A 20826-nucleotide genomic window follows, 5' to 3' on the forward strand; every position below is an offset into this window, starting at 1 on the left:
GAGCAAACAGTGCTCGCTGGTTGGCTGGGGCATTCATTTTATAACACACTGATTTTGCTTTTTAAAAATCACTTATCTTCAAACATATATATGAAGGCAAATTATGTATTTAAGCAACTGACTTAATATATCCGATAAGTTTGTAGAAGCCACATTCAGACCAGACATTTTTTTTCAACATTACTTTTAAATGAATAGCTCTATAAACATTGGGGGCATGGCAAGTGAAAGTCTGTTGCCAGAATGGGTCTCAAATATTGATAATAGCCACCATCATCTGCCTTAAATACTGTGGAAGTAAATGGTTATATGGTAGTACTACTAATAGTATTTGTAATAGTAAATGTGGTATACTCCTGGTAGAAGGGAAAGAGACACCCTCTTCTAACCTAAGTGTGTAAAGTATCTAGGGATTTGCTGTGTTCTGTATGGATCTTCCACCTGGTGACAGAATTGAAACAATTATGAACAAATAATGGGAGCTAAATCTGTGCAGGCATATTCCCATGGAGACCATCACCTTATGTTGGGTTTTTTTTTTCCTTACTTACCTTAGCATATATTTTTAGATGCTGTGTTGATATTAGTAGCTACTCATAGGTAATGAATGAATCATGAGATGAAAGATTTTTGTTTTACTGATGTTTTCTTTCTGAACTCTTAGATAAAAATGATTTCTTAGGGTAATACAGTTTACCCAAATTGATAACAAGTAGGGACAGAAAATGTCAACCGTGATACCAAGAACGCCCACTTCCTTGGCTTTCATAGGATGGGTCCAATAGTACTTCTCTGATGAAACTTTCCTTTAGGAAAAATGAATGGCAACATACTCTGTCCCAGCATTTTGTCCATTCTATTATGTAACTTATACATTACTGGATATTTAATTTGATAATAAATTAAAATTATAATAGAGTAATCATGGATCAAGCATACAAAAATGGAGCTGGGTGGCCGATGAGGACCAGGTCTCAGAGAAGTCTCTGCACCACTGAGAACCTGAACTTTCTTTGAGCTATGCCAGACTCAAGAACATCACCAGCTGTATTCAAAACAACACCTGTCAGCTGAAACCTTATGGTCTCAAGTTCTCCCCTTGTAACTATGCAACCATTTGGGACCCCCACCAATCCTCACTTAATAAGCACCCTTACTTGCCAGCTCCAATTAAAATTCTTGATAACCACTCAAATAACTTTAAGTGTTTGGTTTTTGCCTTTATAAGCCTCCCTCATTTTGTAGTCCAGCAAAACACAATTCAGGTAGTTCTTGAGTCGGTGTCTCCAGGGTGGAGTCCTAACAGACCCCAGATAAATGCCTTTTTATCTTAGTTGGGTCTCTTTCTAGAATGGTGGTCAACAGATTAGATGTCTGTTTTTCTAAATATATTAGCTATTTGAAAGCAGAGCTCATATAGTTGTCATCTTTGCATTATCAGTATTTTCATAGTTTAGCAGACAGAAGGTAAATGTTCAATAAATGATAAGCCTCTCAGTAAGAGGAACATGGAAACACTTTAGCTTTTCATTCTGAATTCCTATTAAAATAACAAAATAGATAAATAGGTACTCCCTTAAACAACATTATAAACTAAGAATAAATATTAAGCATATATCTGAATCTTGGAGTTTTAAAAAATCTTTACATCAATGGATCAGATTAAGGGCTCATTTAGCTCAGATTCCTTGTTCCTCAAGTTTAAGCTTTCAGCTTCTTCATTGCAAACTTTGAGTGGATCCTTCAGAAATTCTTTTCTAACAAGTCAAATTTGTTACCGGTCACAGAATTATGTTGAATAACAGAAGTTGCAAAGCCTAAGAAAAGAGCATAATACTGTTAAAAGTACCTGGAATAAATTTGTCTTTTTAAACCCATAATTACCATCCAAATAACAAAAATACCATCTTTTACACAGAAGATGACAGTGTCAAAAGTCTAGATATAGTGGCCTTATCACGGATGCTGTGTGAGAAATGTTCAGTGATCTTGATATCTAGCCAGTAATAACATTTTATGCATGGAGCTCCATCAATTCCCTTAATCTGAGACTCTTAACAGAGATATCACAAGTTAAGTATTTTATTATTACAATAAAATTGAAAGCATGATAATACCAAAATCAAAGTCAAAATTTACTATCAAGAATAAGCAGTAAGGGATGTATGATCCAATATCTATGGGGCAAAGAAAGTTGTGATTCACTACTATGTTTATGCTATATTTTAACTTTTAGTGTGAGTTAAAATGACAGGCTCTGGAAAAGATTTGAACCCCATTTCCACTATTTATTAATACTTCAAGCCAAAGGCAAATAACTATCTTCAGTTTTTTTCACCAAGGTTGTTGGGACGTTCAATAACATAATGAATGTATAATGAAACCGTTTAGAGCTCAGTAAACTCCAGTACTTTGGCCACCTCATGCGAAGAGTTGACTCATTGGAAAAGACTCTGATGCTGGGAGGGATTGGGGGCAGGAGGAAAAGGGGACGACAGAGGATGAGATGGCTGGATGGCGTCACTGACTCGATGGATGTGAGTCTGAGTGAACTCCGGGAGTTGGTGATGGACAGGGAGGCCTGGAGAGCTGCAATTCATGGGGTCGCAAAGAGTCGGACACGACTGAGCGACTGAACTGAAACACAACGAAAGGTTAACAATTCTTATCAGTAGCATTTCAAAAAGAAACCATGTAGTACTATTTATTATGTTAATATTTAATATATCATACACTTTCAGGGAAGAATAGCTCCCTGTTGACCACAATGACCTCTCATCAGAACGTCTAGAACCCCAGGGAAGGCCTGGGGTACTAACTCGACGCTGTTAAAATGTGATTTACTCAAAATTCAGGGCCCAATTATGTGCTTTAGGAGGTAGAAGCTCACTGCTTGCAGAGAGCAGGCGCTCTGCGGGAGGGAAGGGCCTCCGGATGGATAGCGAGGAATTCCTCCCAGGCCATCCGAGGAGCCGGATGCACGCAACCACCGGCTGGCGGGGCCGCGCGGCGCGTGGTTGGGAAGGTGCCTCCGCGGCGGTTGAGGCCCTCGGTGCAGGTGCGCGCAGCACGCGCCTGTGGCCGCCGCCTCCTCCCCGCCCGCGGCCGCACGCGCACGCGCGGTTAGCAGTCGCTGCTGCGCGGCCGGCGGCTGGACTGAGCTAGGGGAGACGCGGGGAGCAAGTGGCAGCGGCTCGGACACCTGAGCTGCCACTCCCGAAAACGGGCCCGCGAGACAGGTGCGTGGGCAGTAGTAGGTCACTTTCCGCGTCCTCTGCGCTCCAGCTGGGGGTGAGGAGGCCGAGTCCTAGCTCTCCCCCGCTGGGCGGGGGTTCCTGCTGCGCCCCTTTCTTGGGCGTCCGCCCGGCGGACCCGGCGGGGCCCCGTGGGGAGGTGGGTGTTGAGTTTGGGGATGGGGACGCGCCAGCGTCCGCGTCCGGGAGAGGTTCTCGGGCGGGCCCTCCGGGCCTCGGGGGCGGGGAGGCCGGCCCGGGCGGGCGGCGCTGGGGAGATGCCCCCTCGGGGTCGGTTGGGACGCCCGGCACTTCTGTGTCCACGGCCACCTGCGGCGCTGGGGCTGGCGCGGGGAAGGCCAGGTGGCCCGTCAGCCCGGCCCGTCCCCGAGGTTCAGAGGCCCCGGGGGCCGAGTCCGTTACTCCAGCGGTTGCCATCTCAGCCCCGTTCCACGCTCGAGCCCCGGGGCGCGCTCCCGAGGGATGGAGAGGGGGCCGGTCTCGCTTCAGCGCTGCTCTCTCCGCCCGCTGCTTCGCACCGACAGGCGAGTGAAACCCAGCTAGGCTCAGTTCACGCCCTCCCCGCCGCTGTAGAGGCGGAGGGACCCGACCTCGCGGCGCTGGTGGCCCGCGACTCCCGGCCGCTCCCTCGACGCGCCGCCTGGAGCCCGGTGCGCGCCGCTGGGGAGGGAGGGAGAGCGTCGGGATGAATCCCACGAAGCCGTAATGACTCGAGACTCATTATCGCCGTCGGCTGTTTACGATCAGAGCCTTTAGCTGATTTTATTTATAGCACCTGCCGGAGCAACAGGAATCCGAGGCGTTTGCTTTGGATATATAAGCAAATGGCAACGACGTCCAGAAGGGAGAAAGCAGATCATTGGAGAGTGGCCGTGGGAGGAACTCTCGAATTAGGAAAGTTAGTTTGTATGGAGACTTTTTGATGCTTTAAAGACATCAAAACCTTGATCTAGCCTTGCGAGTTTGTTTGCTTTTAAATTCTTAGGTCACTCTAGGTCTTTTACTGAAGGTAACCTTCCTTTGGGCAATTGTTTGACTTCTTTTAAGTTTACAGTTTTGTCTTCACGTGCCATTGGTTTGGTCTTCCAGTCACATTGAGAGCTTATAGGTAAATCCATCGAAGATAGCCCTCATCTAGTTGATAAAGTTGGTTATTGTGTATGGATGGTGTATGTTAATGGATCCGCAGAAACTGAACCGTGCTGTGCTTAGTCACTTCAGCCGTGTTGGATGGACTCTGGGACCCGATGGACTATAGCCCGCCAGGCTCCTCTGTCCATGGGATTCTCCAGGCGAGAATACTGGAGTGGGTTGTCAAGTGCTGTAAATTAACCTTATTGCTTGTTCCTAATAAGTTTTAGTGCTCTTAACTGGAAAGCTAGAATTGCTAGCTTTAATAGACATTAAGATCATCCAGCTTAATCCTTTCACTTGATAGATGGGGTAGGGGGGAGGTTTAGAACAATTTTAACCCTTTCCTTTTTAGTAATAGAATATGAAACTTGGTATGGTGGTGCCAAACTCAGTGTACTTTCTATCATATCACTTTGTAGTTGAGCTCCTGAAGTTACATGACAACTAAAACTTTAGTGATTTTTTCCAACAGTACTTTTGAGGCTTAGTCGTGCTGGTGAGTCCTCAGTCAGCCATTAAAACTGAATACCAGAAGCATCTCAGTTATAATAGCAGATAGAAAGCACGAATGTGTTAATAGGTGAGTGTCAAGAGTAAGAAATGAGTCTTAAAAGAGCAGAATTTATACTGAGAACTGTAGACAGCTGTTGAACGTTTTTATGAACAGGTAGTACACTTGTTCTTTAGAAAATTCATGCTCGAGAGAAGGTGGCAGATAGATTGATTGGGAAGGCTGGAAGTGAAGAAGCAAAGTGGGACTTTACTGATGCTTTTCAGAAGTCATGGATTCCTAAATTAAGGCTGTGGCATGGATATATATACATTCAATAATATATACAACCAAACAGGTTTAACTACCAGTGGTATAGAATATCAGCAAGAATAATCATAAGATAGTGACAGAGTAACATGGCTGATTTGGTTGACCAGAGGTGCAGTTAATGGAAGAAGGGAATTGAGATTAGAGAACTGGTTTGGGTGGAAAGATGAGCCTCAAATTAATGGAGGCTTTGCTACATCCTAGAAGAAACTAAAGGGTGATGGCTTCTGTGCTGTGGATAGCATTTGGGAGTCTTTAGGGGTCGGAGAAGGCAATGGCACCCCGCTTCAGTACTCTTGCCTGGCAAATCCCATGGGTGGAGGAGCCTGGTGGGCTGCAGTCCATGGGGTCGCGAAGAGTCGGACACGACTGAGCGACTTCCCTTTCACTTTTCACTTTCATGCATTGGAGAAGGAAATGGCAACCCACTCCAGTGTTCTTGCCTGGAGAATCCCAGGGACGGGGGAGCCTAGTGAGCTGCCGTCTGTGGGGTCACACAGAGTCAGGCACAACTGACGCGCCTTAGCAGCAGCAGCAGTCTTTAGAGGTAGAGGCCAAGAGTATATGAAATGTAAGGAGAAAGCCTGGGGACAGAACCTGAAGGAACAGCGTCATTTACAGGAGATTAGAGAAAGCCCATAAAGGTGGCAGAGAAGATGAAGAGAATCAAGACTCAGGAATAGCATCATGGAAATCAAGGAAGGAGAGAGCTTCGAAGAAACAGTCAGCAAGGTCAAGAGAGAGCAGCAGGCAATACAACTGAAAAAAGCTGTTGCATTTACCAAGTAAGATTTGTTTGATGGGAACTGTTTCAAAGAAGCTAGAATCAAGTACAGGAACACTAGAAGTTTTTCATTGTTACCATCATAAGTTACCACAAACTTAGCAGCTTAATGCCGCACATTTATTTTCTCACAGTTTTATAGGTCAGAAGTCTGACACAGGTCTCACTGCACTGACATGAGGTGTTGACAAGGCATCATTCCTTATTAGAAGCTCTGGGGAGAGTCTTCTTCCTTGCTCATTCAGATTGATGACAGAATTCAGTTTCCTTTGGTTGTAGGACTGAGGTTCTTGTTTCCTTGTTGATTGCAGCTGAAGGTTGTGATTTCCAGCTTCTAGAGCCCACTCAGAGTCCTTGGCTCATGACCCACCTTCCACTATCTGCAAGATCTCTATGGTGGGTGGAGTCCCTCTCACTCTTCAGATCTCTTCTGCCCTCTCTCACTGACTTCCTTTTCCGCTTTTAAGGGCCTGTGTGATTATATTGGGCCCACATGCATATCCAGAGTAATCTATTTTAGGGTCAGCTAGGTAACAACCTTAGTTCCATCTGAGAAGCCTCCTTTACTGTGTGAGGTAACACTCACAGGAACCAAAGAATAAGATGTGAACATCTTTGGGGCACAGGTCATTGTTGTGGCTACCACAGGAAATTAAAAATGCCAACAGTTAAGACATTCTTTCTAGATGCTTTCATTAAGGTGATACCCAGGAACATTTACATTATCTATCATGTGATGATTATAGTTCAATAGTAAGCCTTACTGTTCATCCTTGAGCTGCATAACTGTCTTCTTAAATATCCGAAATTTGTGTGAACACTGTAAAATTTTAAAGTGTCAGAGAAATAAAAGGTGATACTATGAAGTTGTTAGTTTTTATACTTTCTTGTAGCCTTAAGCTGCTTTAAAATCTTTGCTGGAAAGATTTTAAAGGCCATTTAACCAACTAACTAGATTTGGGTGTGTAAATTATAGTTTGGATAGACATCAAAATATGGCTTTTAGAATATGAAGCCCACAGATACTGGAATGGATGTCTAAAGGATGGAACATATTTAAAAAATACTTAACCTGTATTTATAGGCCTAGAGCCTCAATTTATAGGCCATTTAATGAGCTAAATAGTTAAACCTTCTAACTTTAGAGCTTTAATGAAATGAATGTAGAGTTTGAAGCTATACCTATTATAACCTTGGGTCTTACCTTTGCTATTTAGTAGCATTCTGTATTCTTGAGTAAGTTGCTTCCTTGAGTCTTGCTTTCCTTACGAAGGATGGGGTACCAGTACCTTCATCAGAGAGTTGCTGTAAGGATTGGAATTAATCTGCCTGAATAGTGCATACTCAAACAGCACTTCCAGTTCTCCTTTCCCACTCTTCTCTTTTCAATTATTCCTTTGCCCATGGCCTGGGGAAATCGGTCCTTTCTAACCTTTGTACCTCAGTTTGAATGTAGCTTTCTCTAGGAGGCTTTCTCTGACACTTCCTCTACCATGCAAATTTAGTTCCCCAATTACCAACTCTTAAAAATTCCTTACTAGTTGGTCACTTGTCACAATTTACTATGTGTTATACCTGGGTTATTTAACACCTGCTTTCCATCCCAAACTATAAGCTCTTTGCAGTCAGGGGCCAAATGTTTTGCTAATTACTGTAAGTTCAGTAAGTTCTAATTGTAAATTCTAACATCATGCCTGGCACATAATTAACAACCAGCAGCAGCAGCAGCAGTATTTGTTAAATGAATTCATGAATGATGATTTTTTTTTAAATTTACTGAATAACCTCTCCTGAATTTCTGGAAATATTAGCTATTACAAAATTTTATAAATCCCAGGTGTGACTTATTCTGAAGCATGCTTCTTTGAGAAAGTTCCTGCATTTCAAATGGAGTCTTGCAGCTTCTTTGGAAGAAGGCTGCCTCTGTAAGATGCCACTATCAACCCATTCCAGCATTCTTGCCTGGAGAATCCCAGGGACAGAGAAACCTGGCGGGCTGCCATCTATGGGGTCGCACAGAGTCGGACACGACTGAAGCGACTTAGCAGCAGCATTACCTATCTCTCCACCTTATTTGTGATGCTTCAAAGTGGGCTATGTGCACCATAGCCAGATAATTCCAAAAATACCCTTTAATTTTGGTGAAAATTTGTCCAGTTTTATTTTTATGACATGGTAACAGATTTTTTTATCTAATTTTTTTTTTTACTATCTTTTCTAGTAAGTTATGACCTGAGTTGTTAAAATGCAGGATGTCTGTAGCAAGATTCTGAAATACCTCACAACGAGGTGTTTCTTCATAGGTGTAGAATATAATTGAATAATATGTTTAATTCCCCCATATTAAACTAGAGCATGAAACTGCAAAATTTCTAAATTATTATCTCCTTTATCTATAGGAATACTTTGTGTTACGTTGTAACAGTGTTCTAAAAGACATCAGAGGGCCAGTGTTGGAACCATTGACATAACCATTTCTCTCTCATAAAACCGTAGTTAAAAACATCTACTATATATAAGGTTTCAACCCATGAATTTTTTCTAGGAGTTAAATTCTGAAAAAGGATTTTTCCTCCAAGGCTCTTGTAGACTTTTGTAGACAGTGGAACTGCTTCATTTTATTTTCGGCCTTCCCCTAATTGCCTAGAAATCTTTTTGCCAAATTTATGGTTGCAGTGCTGCTACAACAATCAAGTCATTCGAGCTGGTTGCTTAGTAACAGCTATTTATCTTCCCCTGTAACATTTTTTCCTGTCATTTCTGCATTCACTCATTCATTCTGTGAACATAAATATGTCTCTGTTTATCAGGCCCTGGCACTCTTTGGCTAGCACTGTGAATACAGAAATGAGAATGCTGGCTGTCAGTGAGCTTATATTTTTGTATGTTTTTTGTTGTTGCAAATTTCCTCACTTTGGAACTATGTAGAAGTACTATAAATCCTCAGTAAATAAATAAATGTATCATTATAATGTTTATGTAATGATTATTTTGAAAAAAGATGCTCTTTAGTCCACTTTAACTTTAGTGTGTAGCTATGTTTTATAAGAGCCCAGTGCAGATTTAGTTTATTCTTTCTATAAGTACTAAAACCAAACAATATTTACGTATCCTGGATTTCAGCTCTGATCACTTCACTACTCTCACATCTTCAGTAGTTCCTGAATTTTATAGGATCCGATCCAGAATTCTTGAAACACTGTAGTTATTTCCCTAAATCATTAGAAAGTTGTATTTTCAACTATTATTTCTGCTATTATGGTTCTTTCCCCACTTTTTACTGTATTTCCTGAGATATTTTCATTGTCCTTCTGATTTAGAAAAATATACCCAGTTTCAGTTAACAGTATGTGTTAGTTAAGGTAGTGCTCAAATAGTAAATTAAAAAATCCCAGGGGCCTAACATAATTTCTGGTTGCCGGTGTCCTAAGGAGTAGATGGCTGTGATAGTTAGTTGTATGTATCTACTTGGTTGAACCACAGGATACCCAGATATTTGGTCAATATTATTTTAGCTGTGTTTGTGAGGGTGTTTTGGGATGAGATTAACATTTGAATGGTAGGCTGAGTAAAGCAGATTGCCCTTCCCCTAGGTGAGTGGCCTTATCCAGTCAGTTGAAGGCCAGAATAGGACAATAAAGCTGGTACTCCAGAGAGGAAGAGGGACGTCCTCTTGCCTAGCAGGCTGAACTGGGACTTCAGCTGTTTCCCTGCCCTTGGCCTTGAGCTGAAACACTGGCTCTGCTTGGGTCTTGAGCCTGCTGGAGTTCGTAGCACTGGCTGTCCTGGCTCCCAGCTTTTATACCCAGGCCAGCGGTGCTTCGTTAGCTTTCCTGGGCCTCTTCTAACTCCATTCACCTGAGTCCTGCTTAACGCTAGAAAAAACACAGTGTAGTTATGTCTCCTGGGAAAAAAAAAGAAAACATCTGTGGCGATCAGCCGGAAATCTCTCCCAAGTATCTCCTACTTGGCCAGTTAACTTATACTTCCGTTTGTTATTGAACCAGCCCAGAGGCAATGCAGAGAACATACAGGAGGTCAGTGATATATGCAAACAGATGTGCTTCTCCATTGCTTTATTTCTTCACAAATATTTTGTGATTTCAACAAGCTGTATGAAGTGAGGAATACACAGGAAGGTTAGAACCCTGGGCTTTTATATTGTATACATTTGTAAGGAGGAAAGGGGGTAGCATCAGCATTAGAAGTTCTGTGTCATACCATATAAAGAAATTCTTGCTTTACTAATCCTGTATATCTTAGGACAACCGTACAGCTTAGTAAGAAGTTGGAAGACGACTAACACTACAGAGCAATTGGAGTTTAATACATGTACACAAAACACTTCACCTGATAATAGCAGAAAGAAAAATTAATGCCAGTCTTCCTCAAACTCTTCCAGAAAATTGAACAGGAGAAAATACTTCCAAACTCACTCTATAAGGGTAGCCTTACCCTTGATGCCAAAGGCAGACCAAGACACTAAGAAAACTGCAGACCAATATCCCTGATGAGTATTGATAAAAATACATATTTTTCTTAAGTGCACACAGAATATTCTCTAGGATAGACCATATGTTATGCCACAAAACAAATCTTAACAAGTTTTTAAGAGTTCGTTTAAACTGGAAAAGATTCAGGGTATCTTTTCCAGCTGCATTGTGATGAAACTCAAAATCAGTAGCAGAGGAAAAGCAGGAAAAAAAATCCACAAATATGTGACAGTTAAACAACACACTTTTAAACAACCAAAGGGTCAAAAAAGAAATCACAAGGAAATTGGAAAAGATCTTGAGTTAAATGAAACAAAAAACAAACAAAAGAAAGCAGACCCAAACTTACGGTACCGAGTGAAAGCGGTGCTAAGAGGGAAGTTTATGGCTGTAAACGCTTACGTTAAAAAAGAAAGATCTTATACATTAACAATCTAACTTTACACCTTAAGGAACTAGAAAAACCCAAAGCTAGAAAAAGGAACATATAATAATGCAGTGGGGGTAAGATTAAAATAAGAAGTAGCATGGTATAATGTAAAGTTTTGGATTCTCACCTTGTCTCACATTTCCAATTACGAAAATTTGATCAGGGTTTTAACCTTTCAGTTTTCAGTTTGTAGATTGGGAGTAATAATGCCTTTCATAGTGATGTCCTGGGCTGCAAAGATTAAATTAGCTAGTTCTTTTATGCAAATGAGTGATTATAGTCATAGAACTTTAGAGAAGAAACAAACTTTCCAGATAAAGGGTTTTTAAAATTTTTTCCTGAAGCTTTGGCAACTGTTTCTGAAGGAAAGTTAGGAAGAACTGTGATATAGAAAACAAATAGTAGACACTATTTATATTTAAAATAGGTAACCAATAAGGATCTACTGTATAGCACAGGGAACTCTGCTCAGTACTCTGTAATAACCTAAACGGTTTCAGCAAATTAATTATTAAACTGTGCATTCATTTTGAGGGAGAAGATATGGGGCTAAAATGATATGAGTGTTCATTATTACTGCTGTTATTCATTGTATGCATTTCTGTTTACTCAAATGTTACTGATAGTGTCGAGAAGAACACCTTTTACTACATTGTATAAGCCATGGAAAGCTCTTTAATTTTTAGAGCAGTGAAGCTTTTAGGGTTATTAACAATTGATAAGCAATTTGCAACTGTACTCATTTCTGTGCCAGTAAATGAAAATTTAAAAAATCTGTACCTTCCTGTTATTGAATTCAAATTGATCCCTTTACATTTGCTTTCTGTCTCAGTTAACCTTTTCTATGACTCTAGAGAGGTTACACTCTTCCAGTTAAATTATGAGTAGTATGTATCATTTTTATATTCTTTTCCATAAAAATGGTGATATTAATACATCTTTTCATATAGAATGTTCATATTAGTTTTTTTAAAGATGCATTTTCAAAGTAGAGTTTAAAGTTGTAGTCAGTGGCCTTTAGAAGAAAGTAAAGCTAACTGGCCCATACATTCATGTTGAGTTTTGCCCTTATTAAAAAGGGTTATTTGAGCTAACCAGATGGAAGAATGCTTTTTATAGTCTGATGTTTCTTTTTTTAAAACACAGCTTTATTGATATATTATTTGCATACCTACAAGTTGACCTGTTTAATGAGTACAGTTCAGTGAGTTTTAACATATTTAGAGTTACACAGCCATTACCATATTCCAATTTTAGAACACTTTCCTTACCCTCAAAAGAAACCTTGTATCAATTAACCCTTTCTTCCCATTCCTTTCCTTAGGCAGTTACTAATCTATTTTCTGATTCTATGGGTTTGCCTATTTAAATAGGGTCATACAATACATGTTTTTTTGTGACTGACTTCTTTCACTGAGCATGATGTTTGTGAGATTCATCTATCTTGTAACACTTCAGTACTCCATTCTGTTATATTGTTAGATAATCTTCCGGTTTGAATATTCCACATTTTGTTTATCCATTCATCCGTTGATGAACTTTTGGGTTGTTTACACTTTTTTGGCTATCATTAACAACCATCATTATTTGGCTATCATTATCATTAAGCATTTATCTTCCAAGGTTTTGTTGGGACATCTCTTTTTCATTTATTTTGGGTAGAGGAGTAGCATTGCTGAATCATAAGGTAATTCTATTTTTAACATTTTGAAGAATTGCCCTACTGTTTTCCAAGCTCATTTTGTATTCCTGCCAGCAGTGTATGAGGATTTCAGTTTGTCCACATCCTCCCAGCACTTGTTGTTATTGTCTCTCTTTGTCTACACCAGCCATTCTGGTGGGTGTAGAGTGCTGTGTCATAAATTCAGTGATTCTTCGGCAGACCCATGTAGGTCTGTAAATATGTTCTGCAGGAGTTAAGAGTTCTCTCAGAATATACTTGTTAAATAGAAACTCTTTCATGTTGATGGTAGTATAACTATACCCTGGATCATCTGAATGACTGACCATCTCCTAATCAATACTGCCACACTTTCATTATTCATATTTACTTGTTTAAAAGTCCACTGGTGCCAAGAAATAAACCCTGAATTTTTAACATGCTAATAGGAAAGAGGAGGGTGTAATTATGTAAAACATATTTCTGCCAAGAGGCAGTCAAGTAATATTTGTTTTCTACTCATCTCAATTCATCTTATAAGGAACAGAGGTTTGGGAGCTTTTGAATGGAGAAGTGGTTATGTATGTAATTGAATCATCATAGTGTTACAGGGATGATAAACGCAAGAGAACTTCCTTCACAGCAGTCAGCCTGACTGCAGTAAGTCCTGTATTTATTTGAATTTTCAGCTGTAATTTGTTTTTAGTAAAAGGCTGTCACTTTAAATTGTGGTAAAATTATTTTTCTTCTCTTTTTTGGGTGTTTACATATAAATGTATTTTGGCTTTACAGTTATAAAATTTCCAATTGCATGTTTATATACACTTAAGCAACATTGTAATAAAAAAGTAACGAGCGAACATTTAGGAATCACAATCCTTTTTTTAAAAAAACATATGAGTTTGGTGGTCACTTCTTTGTCTTTAGGTTTGTGCCATTGGCTCTTTGCTTTTCAAGGCAATCCTTCAGCTGTAGATGCCGATGGGATTTTGAAGTTTGTAGTATCACTTGTTGAAAGCATAATTTAAGTAAGTTTGGTAATGATTCGTTTTAAAAACCATGCTAGAAAAAGGTATTAAAGGAGGACTTATTTCTTGGTACATATACTTACACGTGTTTTTCACGACTTTGTTTTATTTTTACTGATTACTGTCACTTTCACAGATAATCAATATGCGTTTCCAAGGCTTTCGGCTATGTTTGGGTCTTCTTTTCATCTCAATTAATGCAGAATTTATGGATGATAGTGTTGAGACGGAAGACTTTGATGAAAATTCAGAAGAGACTGATGAACTCTCCTCAGAGGTAAGGTTATTGAGAACCAAGCTATCCATTATTCCTTTACATGATACATAGGGCTGACTAACTTCTTAGGATTCCTTTCAATTAGAATAGCCTTTAGTTTCTAAATAAATAGAAAAAAAAAATTGCCTTTTCCCAGCTATTTGTTGCTGTGTTTTTTAGGGTGCCGATGTGCCACAGAAATTTGTGCATGGCGCCTAGCATAGTATTATTACCAGATAAATATGGGAAAGATTTTTATGATCAAACTAGGAGTTCATTACTACCTAAAGAGGACTAAATACTTTTCACCCTTTTCAGATAAAAGAAAAGGTAATAATTTTCACTTCTTCTAAAAGTAGAGAAAATGGTGTTTCTTCATTTCTCTGAGAAAAAAAATGCTGAATAGGAGGATGAATTGAAAGGAGAGTGATGATGAAATAGGCATTTAGCAAGGCTCCCACTGTTTTGATCTCAGCTTGGAGATGTGTGTTTTGAGGTGGTGACTGACAGGAGTCTGGAAAAGTTTTTAGAGGTTTTTGTGTACTCTTGGCAATCCATAAGAACTTTCACATTGGGGAATATTCATATCTAATACTGGGACAATTAGAATTTTTTCAGAAATATTTTTGTTAAGAAAATACCAATTATGTTCTGCTGGCTGCTCTTTAAAGGGCTGAGAATAATATGTAGTTTTTTTAATGTATTTATTTTAATTGGAGAATAATTACTTTATTGTGATGGTTATTGCCATACATCAGCATGAATCAGCCAAGTTGTTATAAATCTCTTTTTAGAGTTTTTTTTAAATTTGCAAATGCATGTGTTGTTTAGCTGTTCAAGGTGAATATTCTTTCTCCCTTTAAGTTTGAAGCTCCATAAGCTTCAAACTTAAAAAATTAAATTTTTAAGTTTAAAAATTTAAATTTCTTTATAATTTGGTTCTGTGATCCATAGAAAGTAAGTAGTAATCAAAGTGTTTATGGCTGACTTAAGATACAGCTACTATGAGGGTTTTGGTAGGTTAATACTTTAAAGAAATTGCCGGATACCTGTGACTCTTAATTTTGTGCTGTGCTTAGTCACTCAGTCGTGTGTGTGTGTGTGTGTGTGTGTGTGTGTGTGTGTGTGTGTGTGTGTCCATGGACTGTAGTCAGCCAGGCTCTTCTGTCCATGGGAATTCTCCAGGCAAGAATTCTGGAGTGGGTTGCCATGCCCTCCTCCAGGGGATCTTCCCAACCTAGGGACAGAACCCAGGTCTCCCGCATTGCAGATGGATTCTGTACCATCTGAGCCACCAGGGAAGCCCAAGAATCCTGGAGTGGGTCGCCTATCCCTTCTCTAGGGGAACTTCCCGACCCAGGAATTTGAAGCAAGGTCTCCTGCATTGCAAGGCAGATTCTCTACCAGCTGAGCTACCAGGAAAGCCCATGACTCTTAACTATATTTGATGATAATTTGAAAAGATGGTAAGAAATGGGAGAGAACAATTTTTGATGCTTCTGATTTTATAGCGTGAAAATTCTAGGCATGGTAAAGTATGAATAAAGTATATTGGCCCATTTTTGCCAATGCATAAAAATATAGAGAACGGTAAAGTTGTAATTCAGTAAACTTCATAGGAGATGGGCAATTTGGGTAGCAGAATCTTGACCCTGTAGAAGTATCTGGGATTTTGTTTAAGTACTCATTTTCCTCCCTTAAATAGAAAGTATGCTATTAGGGAAGGGTAAGGACAGTGAAAGTTGGGTCTTCATTGCTATGCAGGCTCTTCTCTAGTTGCAGGGCATGGCTTTCTCATTATAGAGGCTTCTTTTGTTGTGGAGCACGGCTCCAGAGGATGTGGGCTTCAGTAACTGAGGCACATAGTCTCAGCAGTTATAGCTCTAAGGCTCTAGAAGTGAAAGTGAAGTCGCTCAGTCGTGCCCGACTCTTTGTGACCCCATGGACTGCAGCCTACCAGGCTCCTCCGCCCGTGGGATTTTCCAGGCAAGAGTACTGGAGTGGGGTGCCATGCCTTCTCCCTAAGACTCTAGAGCACATGCTTAATAGTTGTGGTTCACATGTGGCGTGTGGGGTCTTCCTAGATGAGGGATCAAACCTGTGTCTTCTGCACCGGCAGGTAGATTCTTTACCACTGAACCACCAGGGAAGCCCAGGAATTAATTTTAAACTAACCTATGTGCTTATTAAAATTTTCATCTTATATGTTTATGATCATGCTATTTCTTTTGCTTCTAATAATTTTTATCCCTAAATACTGTCACCTGTTAGAATCCTTTCAAGGTCTTGTCCACTGCAGTATGAGACCTTGGGTAAGTACTTCCTCCCATCCCTCCTGTGTTAGAGGGAGTCAGTGTATTCTGTTTGCATATAGTGTTTTTTTCCACCATGTATCTCTTATGTTCTGTATGCTATTACCAGTAGGATATAAAGTTTTGAGGAGACCATGTAACCTACTATCTCTATTACCTATATGTGCATTCCATACTAGGTTCTTAATTAGATTGTTTAAAGTATTTGTGAAGGTGAATAACTTTAGATTTTTAAAATCTATTTTCTAGATTAAATATAAGACACCTCAACCTGTAGGAGAAGTGTATTTTACAGAAACTTTTGATAGTGGAAGGCTGGCTGGGTAAGTATTCATTCAGGAGAATTTTTCCTTGATTTGATTAGCTTTTCTGAAATTATTGGTTGTTAATCTCTGAAAATTGCCCCTACCACAGAACTATAAAAAAAAAAAAAAGGTTAAGGTTAATGTTCTAGTTAAGGAAAATTAGCACCTTAACACATTTTCATTATTGATAGAAATGTTTAATTTGAATTGTTACTTATTTATACAAAGAATATATATAAATGAAGTATGAATATAAAGTAAAAACTTAGAACATTTCTTCATTCCTTAGGACAGATATTAATAGTTTAATTTCAGATGACAAATTCAAGCTAATGTTCACCCTAAACTATGGTGGAGAAAATAAAGATTACTATCTGTTGATTATTATATTCCGTGTAGGTAAGAACTGTCTTTATCTGCCTTTTACCAGTGAAGAAACTGAGGCTTAGTGTACCTTACCTATGATCATTGCTGTTGTTTAGTCGCTGAGTTCTGTCTGACTGTTTGTGACCCCATAGATTGTAGTCTACCAGACTCCTCCATCTGTGAAATTTCCTAGGCAGGAATACTGGAGTGGGTTGCCATTCCCTTCTTCAGGGGATTTTCCCAACCCAAGGATCAAACCTGCGTCTCCAGCGTTGCAGGCAGATTCTTTACCACTGAGCTACTAAGGAAGCTCACCTATGATCATATAACAAATAAACTGCAGATTCCATATTTAATTTAACTCTAGTTTTGCAAGATAGTTGGGCTTCTCTGATAGCTCAGTTGGTAAAGAATCTGCCTGCAATGCAGGAGACCCCCAGACTGATTCTTGGGATGGGAAGAACCGCTGGAGAAGGGATAGGCTAACCACTCCAGTATTCTTGGGCTTCCCTTGCGGCTCAGCTGGTAGAGAATCTGCCTGCAGTGCGGGAGTCTTGGGTTCAATCCCTGGGTTGGGAAGATCCCCTGGAGAAGGGAAAGGTTACCCACTCCAGTATTTTGGCCTGGAGAATTCCACGGATTCTATGCTCCATAGGGTCACAAAGAGTTGGACACGACTGAGCAACTTTAACTTTCTTTGCAAGGTCGTATATAGACATCCTTATTTAGCCTCTAAGCATTCATGTATCTTAGAGTGAAAAGGGACTATTGGATAATCTTTTGTTGTATTTCTGATACACATTGTATCTATAAATTGTTAGTTTTCTTTTAAATGATATATATTTCTTTCAATTTTATTTATAGGTGGGTATTATCAAAAGCAAAGAAAGATGATACAGATGCGGAGATTTCTATATATGATGGTACAGTATTATTTAAATATTCAACATAACAAGGATGACAGAGAGTGCATGAGCTTTTGAGATTATATTTCTGTTAAATATATAAATGGGGCCTCAGGATCCATCCTGCTTCACAATAAAATGTTCAGTTCTTTTGTCTCCTTTCCAGTATTTCTGGAAGTCCGAGTAATCCATACTTAAGCCACCATCCAGGTTTCTGACTCTAAACGGTTGAATTTTCACTCCCCTGCACTTAGTCTTTTGCAGGATTTCCCAGGCTGCTGCTGTTCTCTGTTTCATCTCAAGCGTAGGCCCGCTTCAGTTAAGTTATAACTTGTGGCATGGACCTCCTGGAGGGTGCAAGACAGGGGACGTTTATGAGAGCTTCAGGAAATGTGGCTGCTCCTGGAGCCGCCATCTCCAGGCCCATAACGCATCTCTGATAGATTATCTTCAGGCTTACCCTTAGGAAGAAAAGTCCTGTTAGCAAGGGTCATCTTTTCTGCCTTAACAGGACTCTCCTGGAGTATGATGAGAGAATTTCTTCCTCATGTTAGTCTAAGACCAGTCTCCTCAGTCATTAAATCGTAAAGCAAGATCAGCCTCATTCAAGGTGATGGGTAGTGGGCATTTTCTCTTTCACAGACCACCTAAGATCCATAAGGATGTGACCTCACATCAGATCCCAGTAGGAGTTACATGAGAATAATAACAGAACAGATAACAGCATGTGTAAGAGGCGAACTGTCTGCTTCCCTTTCCATAGTGTCTGTTTCAGTGTGAGATACAGATCCTGCCTGCGTGTCTTCCATGCTGTGTTCTCCATCCTGGTACATACACTTCTAAACTCCAGAAGGAGCTCTGCCATATGCACAGAACAAACAACACTGAGCTTAGTCATCTGAATTCGTTTAGAGAAGAGAATGACTGCCCTCAAAGAAGCAGTGTTTGCAGAGATAGAACTGTACTTAAAATAATAGCCACAGAAATACATGCCATCAAACAGAATGCTTGACTTAAAACATCTATGTTTAGCTTACTTTACAGTTGTTTAGAACAACATCGGGTAGATGTATGCTGTATGTTTTTATTTTAGAAGTATCCACTGATGGAATTTTCCTAAAATTAGGTTATGGTCTATTTTAGAAGTGAGTTTAAGTCTGGACAGAATGACTCTTAGTGCTTAAATGAGTTTTTCCCTCAGCTTAAAATTAGAACTCAAGCAAGCAAGCAAAAAATGAGCTTACTACCAACACCTAAGTTTGGTCCATAGTCTTATTAAACATACTTATCCACAAAATAATTTTTTAGCATATTAGATTTGGTATGGTTGGTTGACTCAATTTCTTGAAAGCACCTTTGTAAAATACAAAATCTCTTATTAAAGATTCAGGTCCCCAAAGTGGCATTTTGTATATAAATATTAGCAATGTCTTTTATATAGTGGTTAGTTGAAACCAATATCGATTTCTTTGCAGGAATATTTAGTATTTATAGTCATTAATAACTGGAGGAGGCGATAGCACTCCACTCCAGTACTCTTGCCTGGAAAATCCCATGGGCGGAGGAGCCTGGTGGGCTGCCGTCTATGGGGTCTCACAGAGTTGGACACGACTGAAGCGACTTAGCAGTAGCAGCAGCAGCAGTCATTAATCACAGATTCTGTCAAGTGCCCCTTGAGTAAAACCAGTTGTTAGATTTTCAGGAGCAATCTGTGAGAAACATTATGTGCTGGAGAACAGGATTTGCATTTGAGGGAGACTTATTTAAATTGTCATATCAAGTTATTAATAAAAATATAGCTGTTTAAATAATCACCAGTTCTTTAAGTGACTAATTTTCAGGCTATCTTATAAAATTGTTTGAATTCTTTTCGAGATTTTACTTAAATCCGAGTTCACATTGCCTGGCCTTGAGTAAAGATTGGTTAATGAAAAGTTACTACTGATTTGAAGTTAGGAAAAACTTCGTGTCCTTGAGGAATAATCACCTTGCCACAGGTTTTCTAAAATTAAAGTAGTACTTTTAGAGAGTATGTTTTCATGGCTGATAAATGTATGCACGTAATTACAAAAGAAAGACAATGTAGTTTTAAGAATTCCTTTACTATCAAAATCCCTAAAGATATAGTTGTTACTTTTTAAAAGAAGGCCTTTGTGATTTGGTCAAGCCAAAGGTTAGTAGTGGTAATACAGTTGCTCATCAGTGTGAGAAAAGAAAATGAATTCACCTTTTTAAGAAAAGTTTAGTATATCCAAATTGGGGGACAAAAAGGAAAACAAACCTGAAAAGTTGAAAAAATGAATTTTTGAAAGCCCAAAAAAGTGTGCACAATGATAGATCCCAAAACACCCGTCTCTGACTAGTGAGACTGTTCAGGTTCTTGTACTGTTGTTTTGCAGAAAGAAAAAAAATGTATATAAAGTGCATTGGTAAATTCAGAAGTGCCCATTAATATTTCATGTTGGCACAATTCTGGAAAATAGCCAGTGTTCACTAAATTTTCTTGGAATAGGCAATACATCTAATTTTCAAAACTGGAACATTTTATATAAACTAATATAAATTAGTTATTTAGTGTTTTAAAAGGAGGAAAGTCCAGCCCACAACTTTGGGGCTGCAGATGACCCATTCATCTTTGTATTGTATGCATCCCATGATATAATTGCAGGAGCTTCCTGATCTAAAATAGGGACAATTCCAGCCCAGAGAGGGCCTCACTCAGCTTTGCTCTGCTACAGCCTAGTGCTAATCGAGCTTATAGGACTTTCTTGGCCAAAAGTTCTGAGAACTGATTGGCTTAGCTCAGAAAGGGTAACCGCAGTTTGTGTTCTTTGGGCATACAATTTTTAAAGTAAAATTTAAATCACTACAATAACTTCTGCAAAGTAAGCAAAGAGTTTATGACACCATGAATTTCAAAATACATAGACTGAGGCAAACTCATTTTGTGTCACAGAGGTATTTTGTGTCCTGTGTCATTTAAAAATAACTCATTTTAAAAATACAATGAGACCCTATGAGACAAAAATTCTGTTTCAATGTTTACAGTCTTTCAGAGAAATCCAAACTAAGCCAGCTT

The 20826-nt window shown here is 39.4% G+C and overlaps 1 protein-coding gene across 1 annotated transcript in view; it reads left to right on the forward strand.

The window, feature by feature from the left end:
• Positions 1-3115: 3115 nt before the first annotated feature.
• The window catches only part of CLGN (calmegin), a 45623-nt gene continuing 27912 nt past the window's right edge, over positions 3116-20826 (forward strand). The window contains exons 1-4 of the mRNA XM_027956258.3: positions 3116-3239; positions 13740-13880; positions 16421-16494; positions 17707-17765. Coding sequence (XP_027812059.1) covers positions 13749-13880; positions 16421-16494; positions 17707-17765 — 265 coding nt within the window. The 5' untranslated portion in view covers positions 3116-3239; positions 13740-13748. The remainder of the gene's footprint in view (positions 3240-13739; positions 13881-16420; positions 16495-17706; positions 17766-20826) is intronic.

This window comes from Ovis aries, chromosome 17 (assembly GCF_016772045.2).
Source record: "Ovis aries strain OAR_USU_Benz2616 breed Rambouillet chromosome 17, ARS-UI_Ramb_v3.0, whole genome shotgun sequence".
NCBI lineage: Eukaryota > Metazoa > Chordata > Mammalia > Artiodactyla > Bovidae > Ovis > Ovis aries.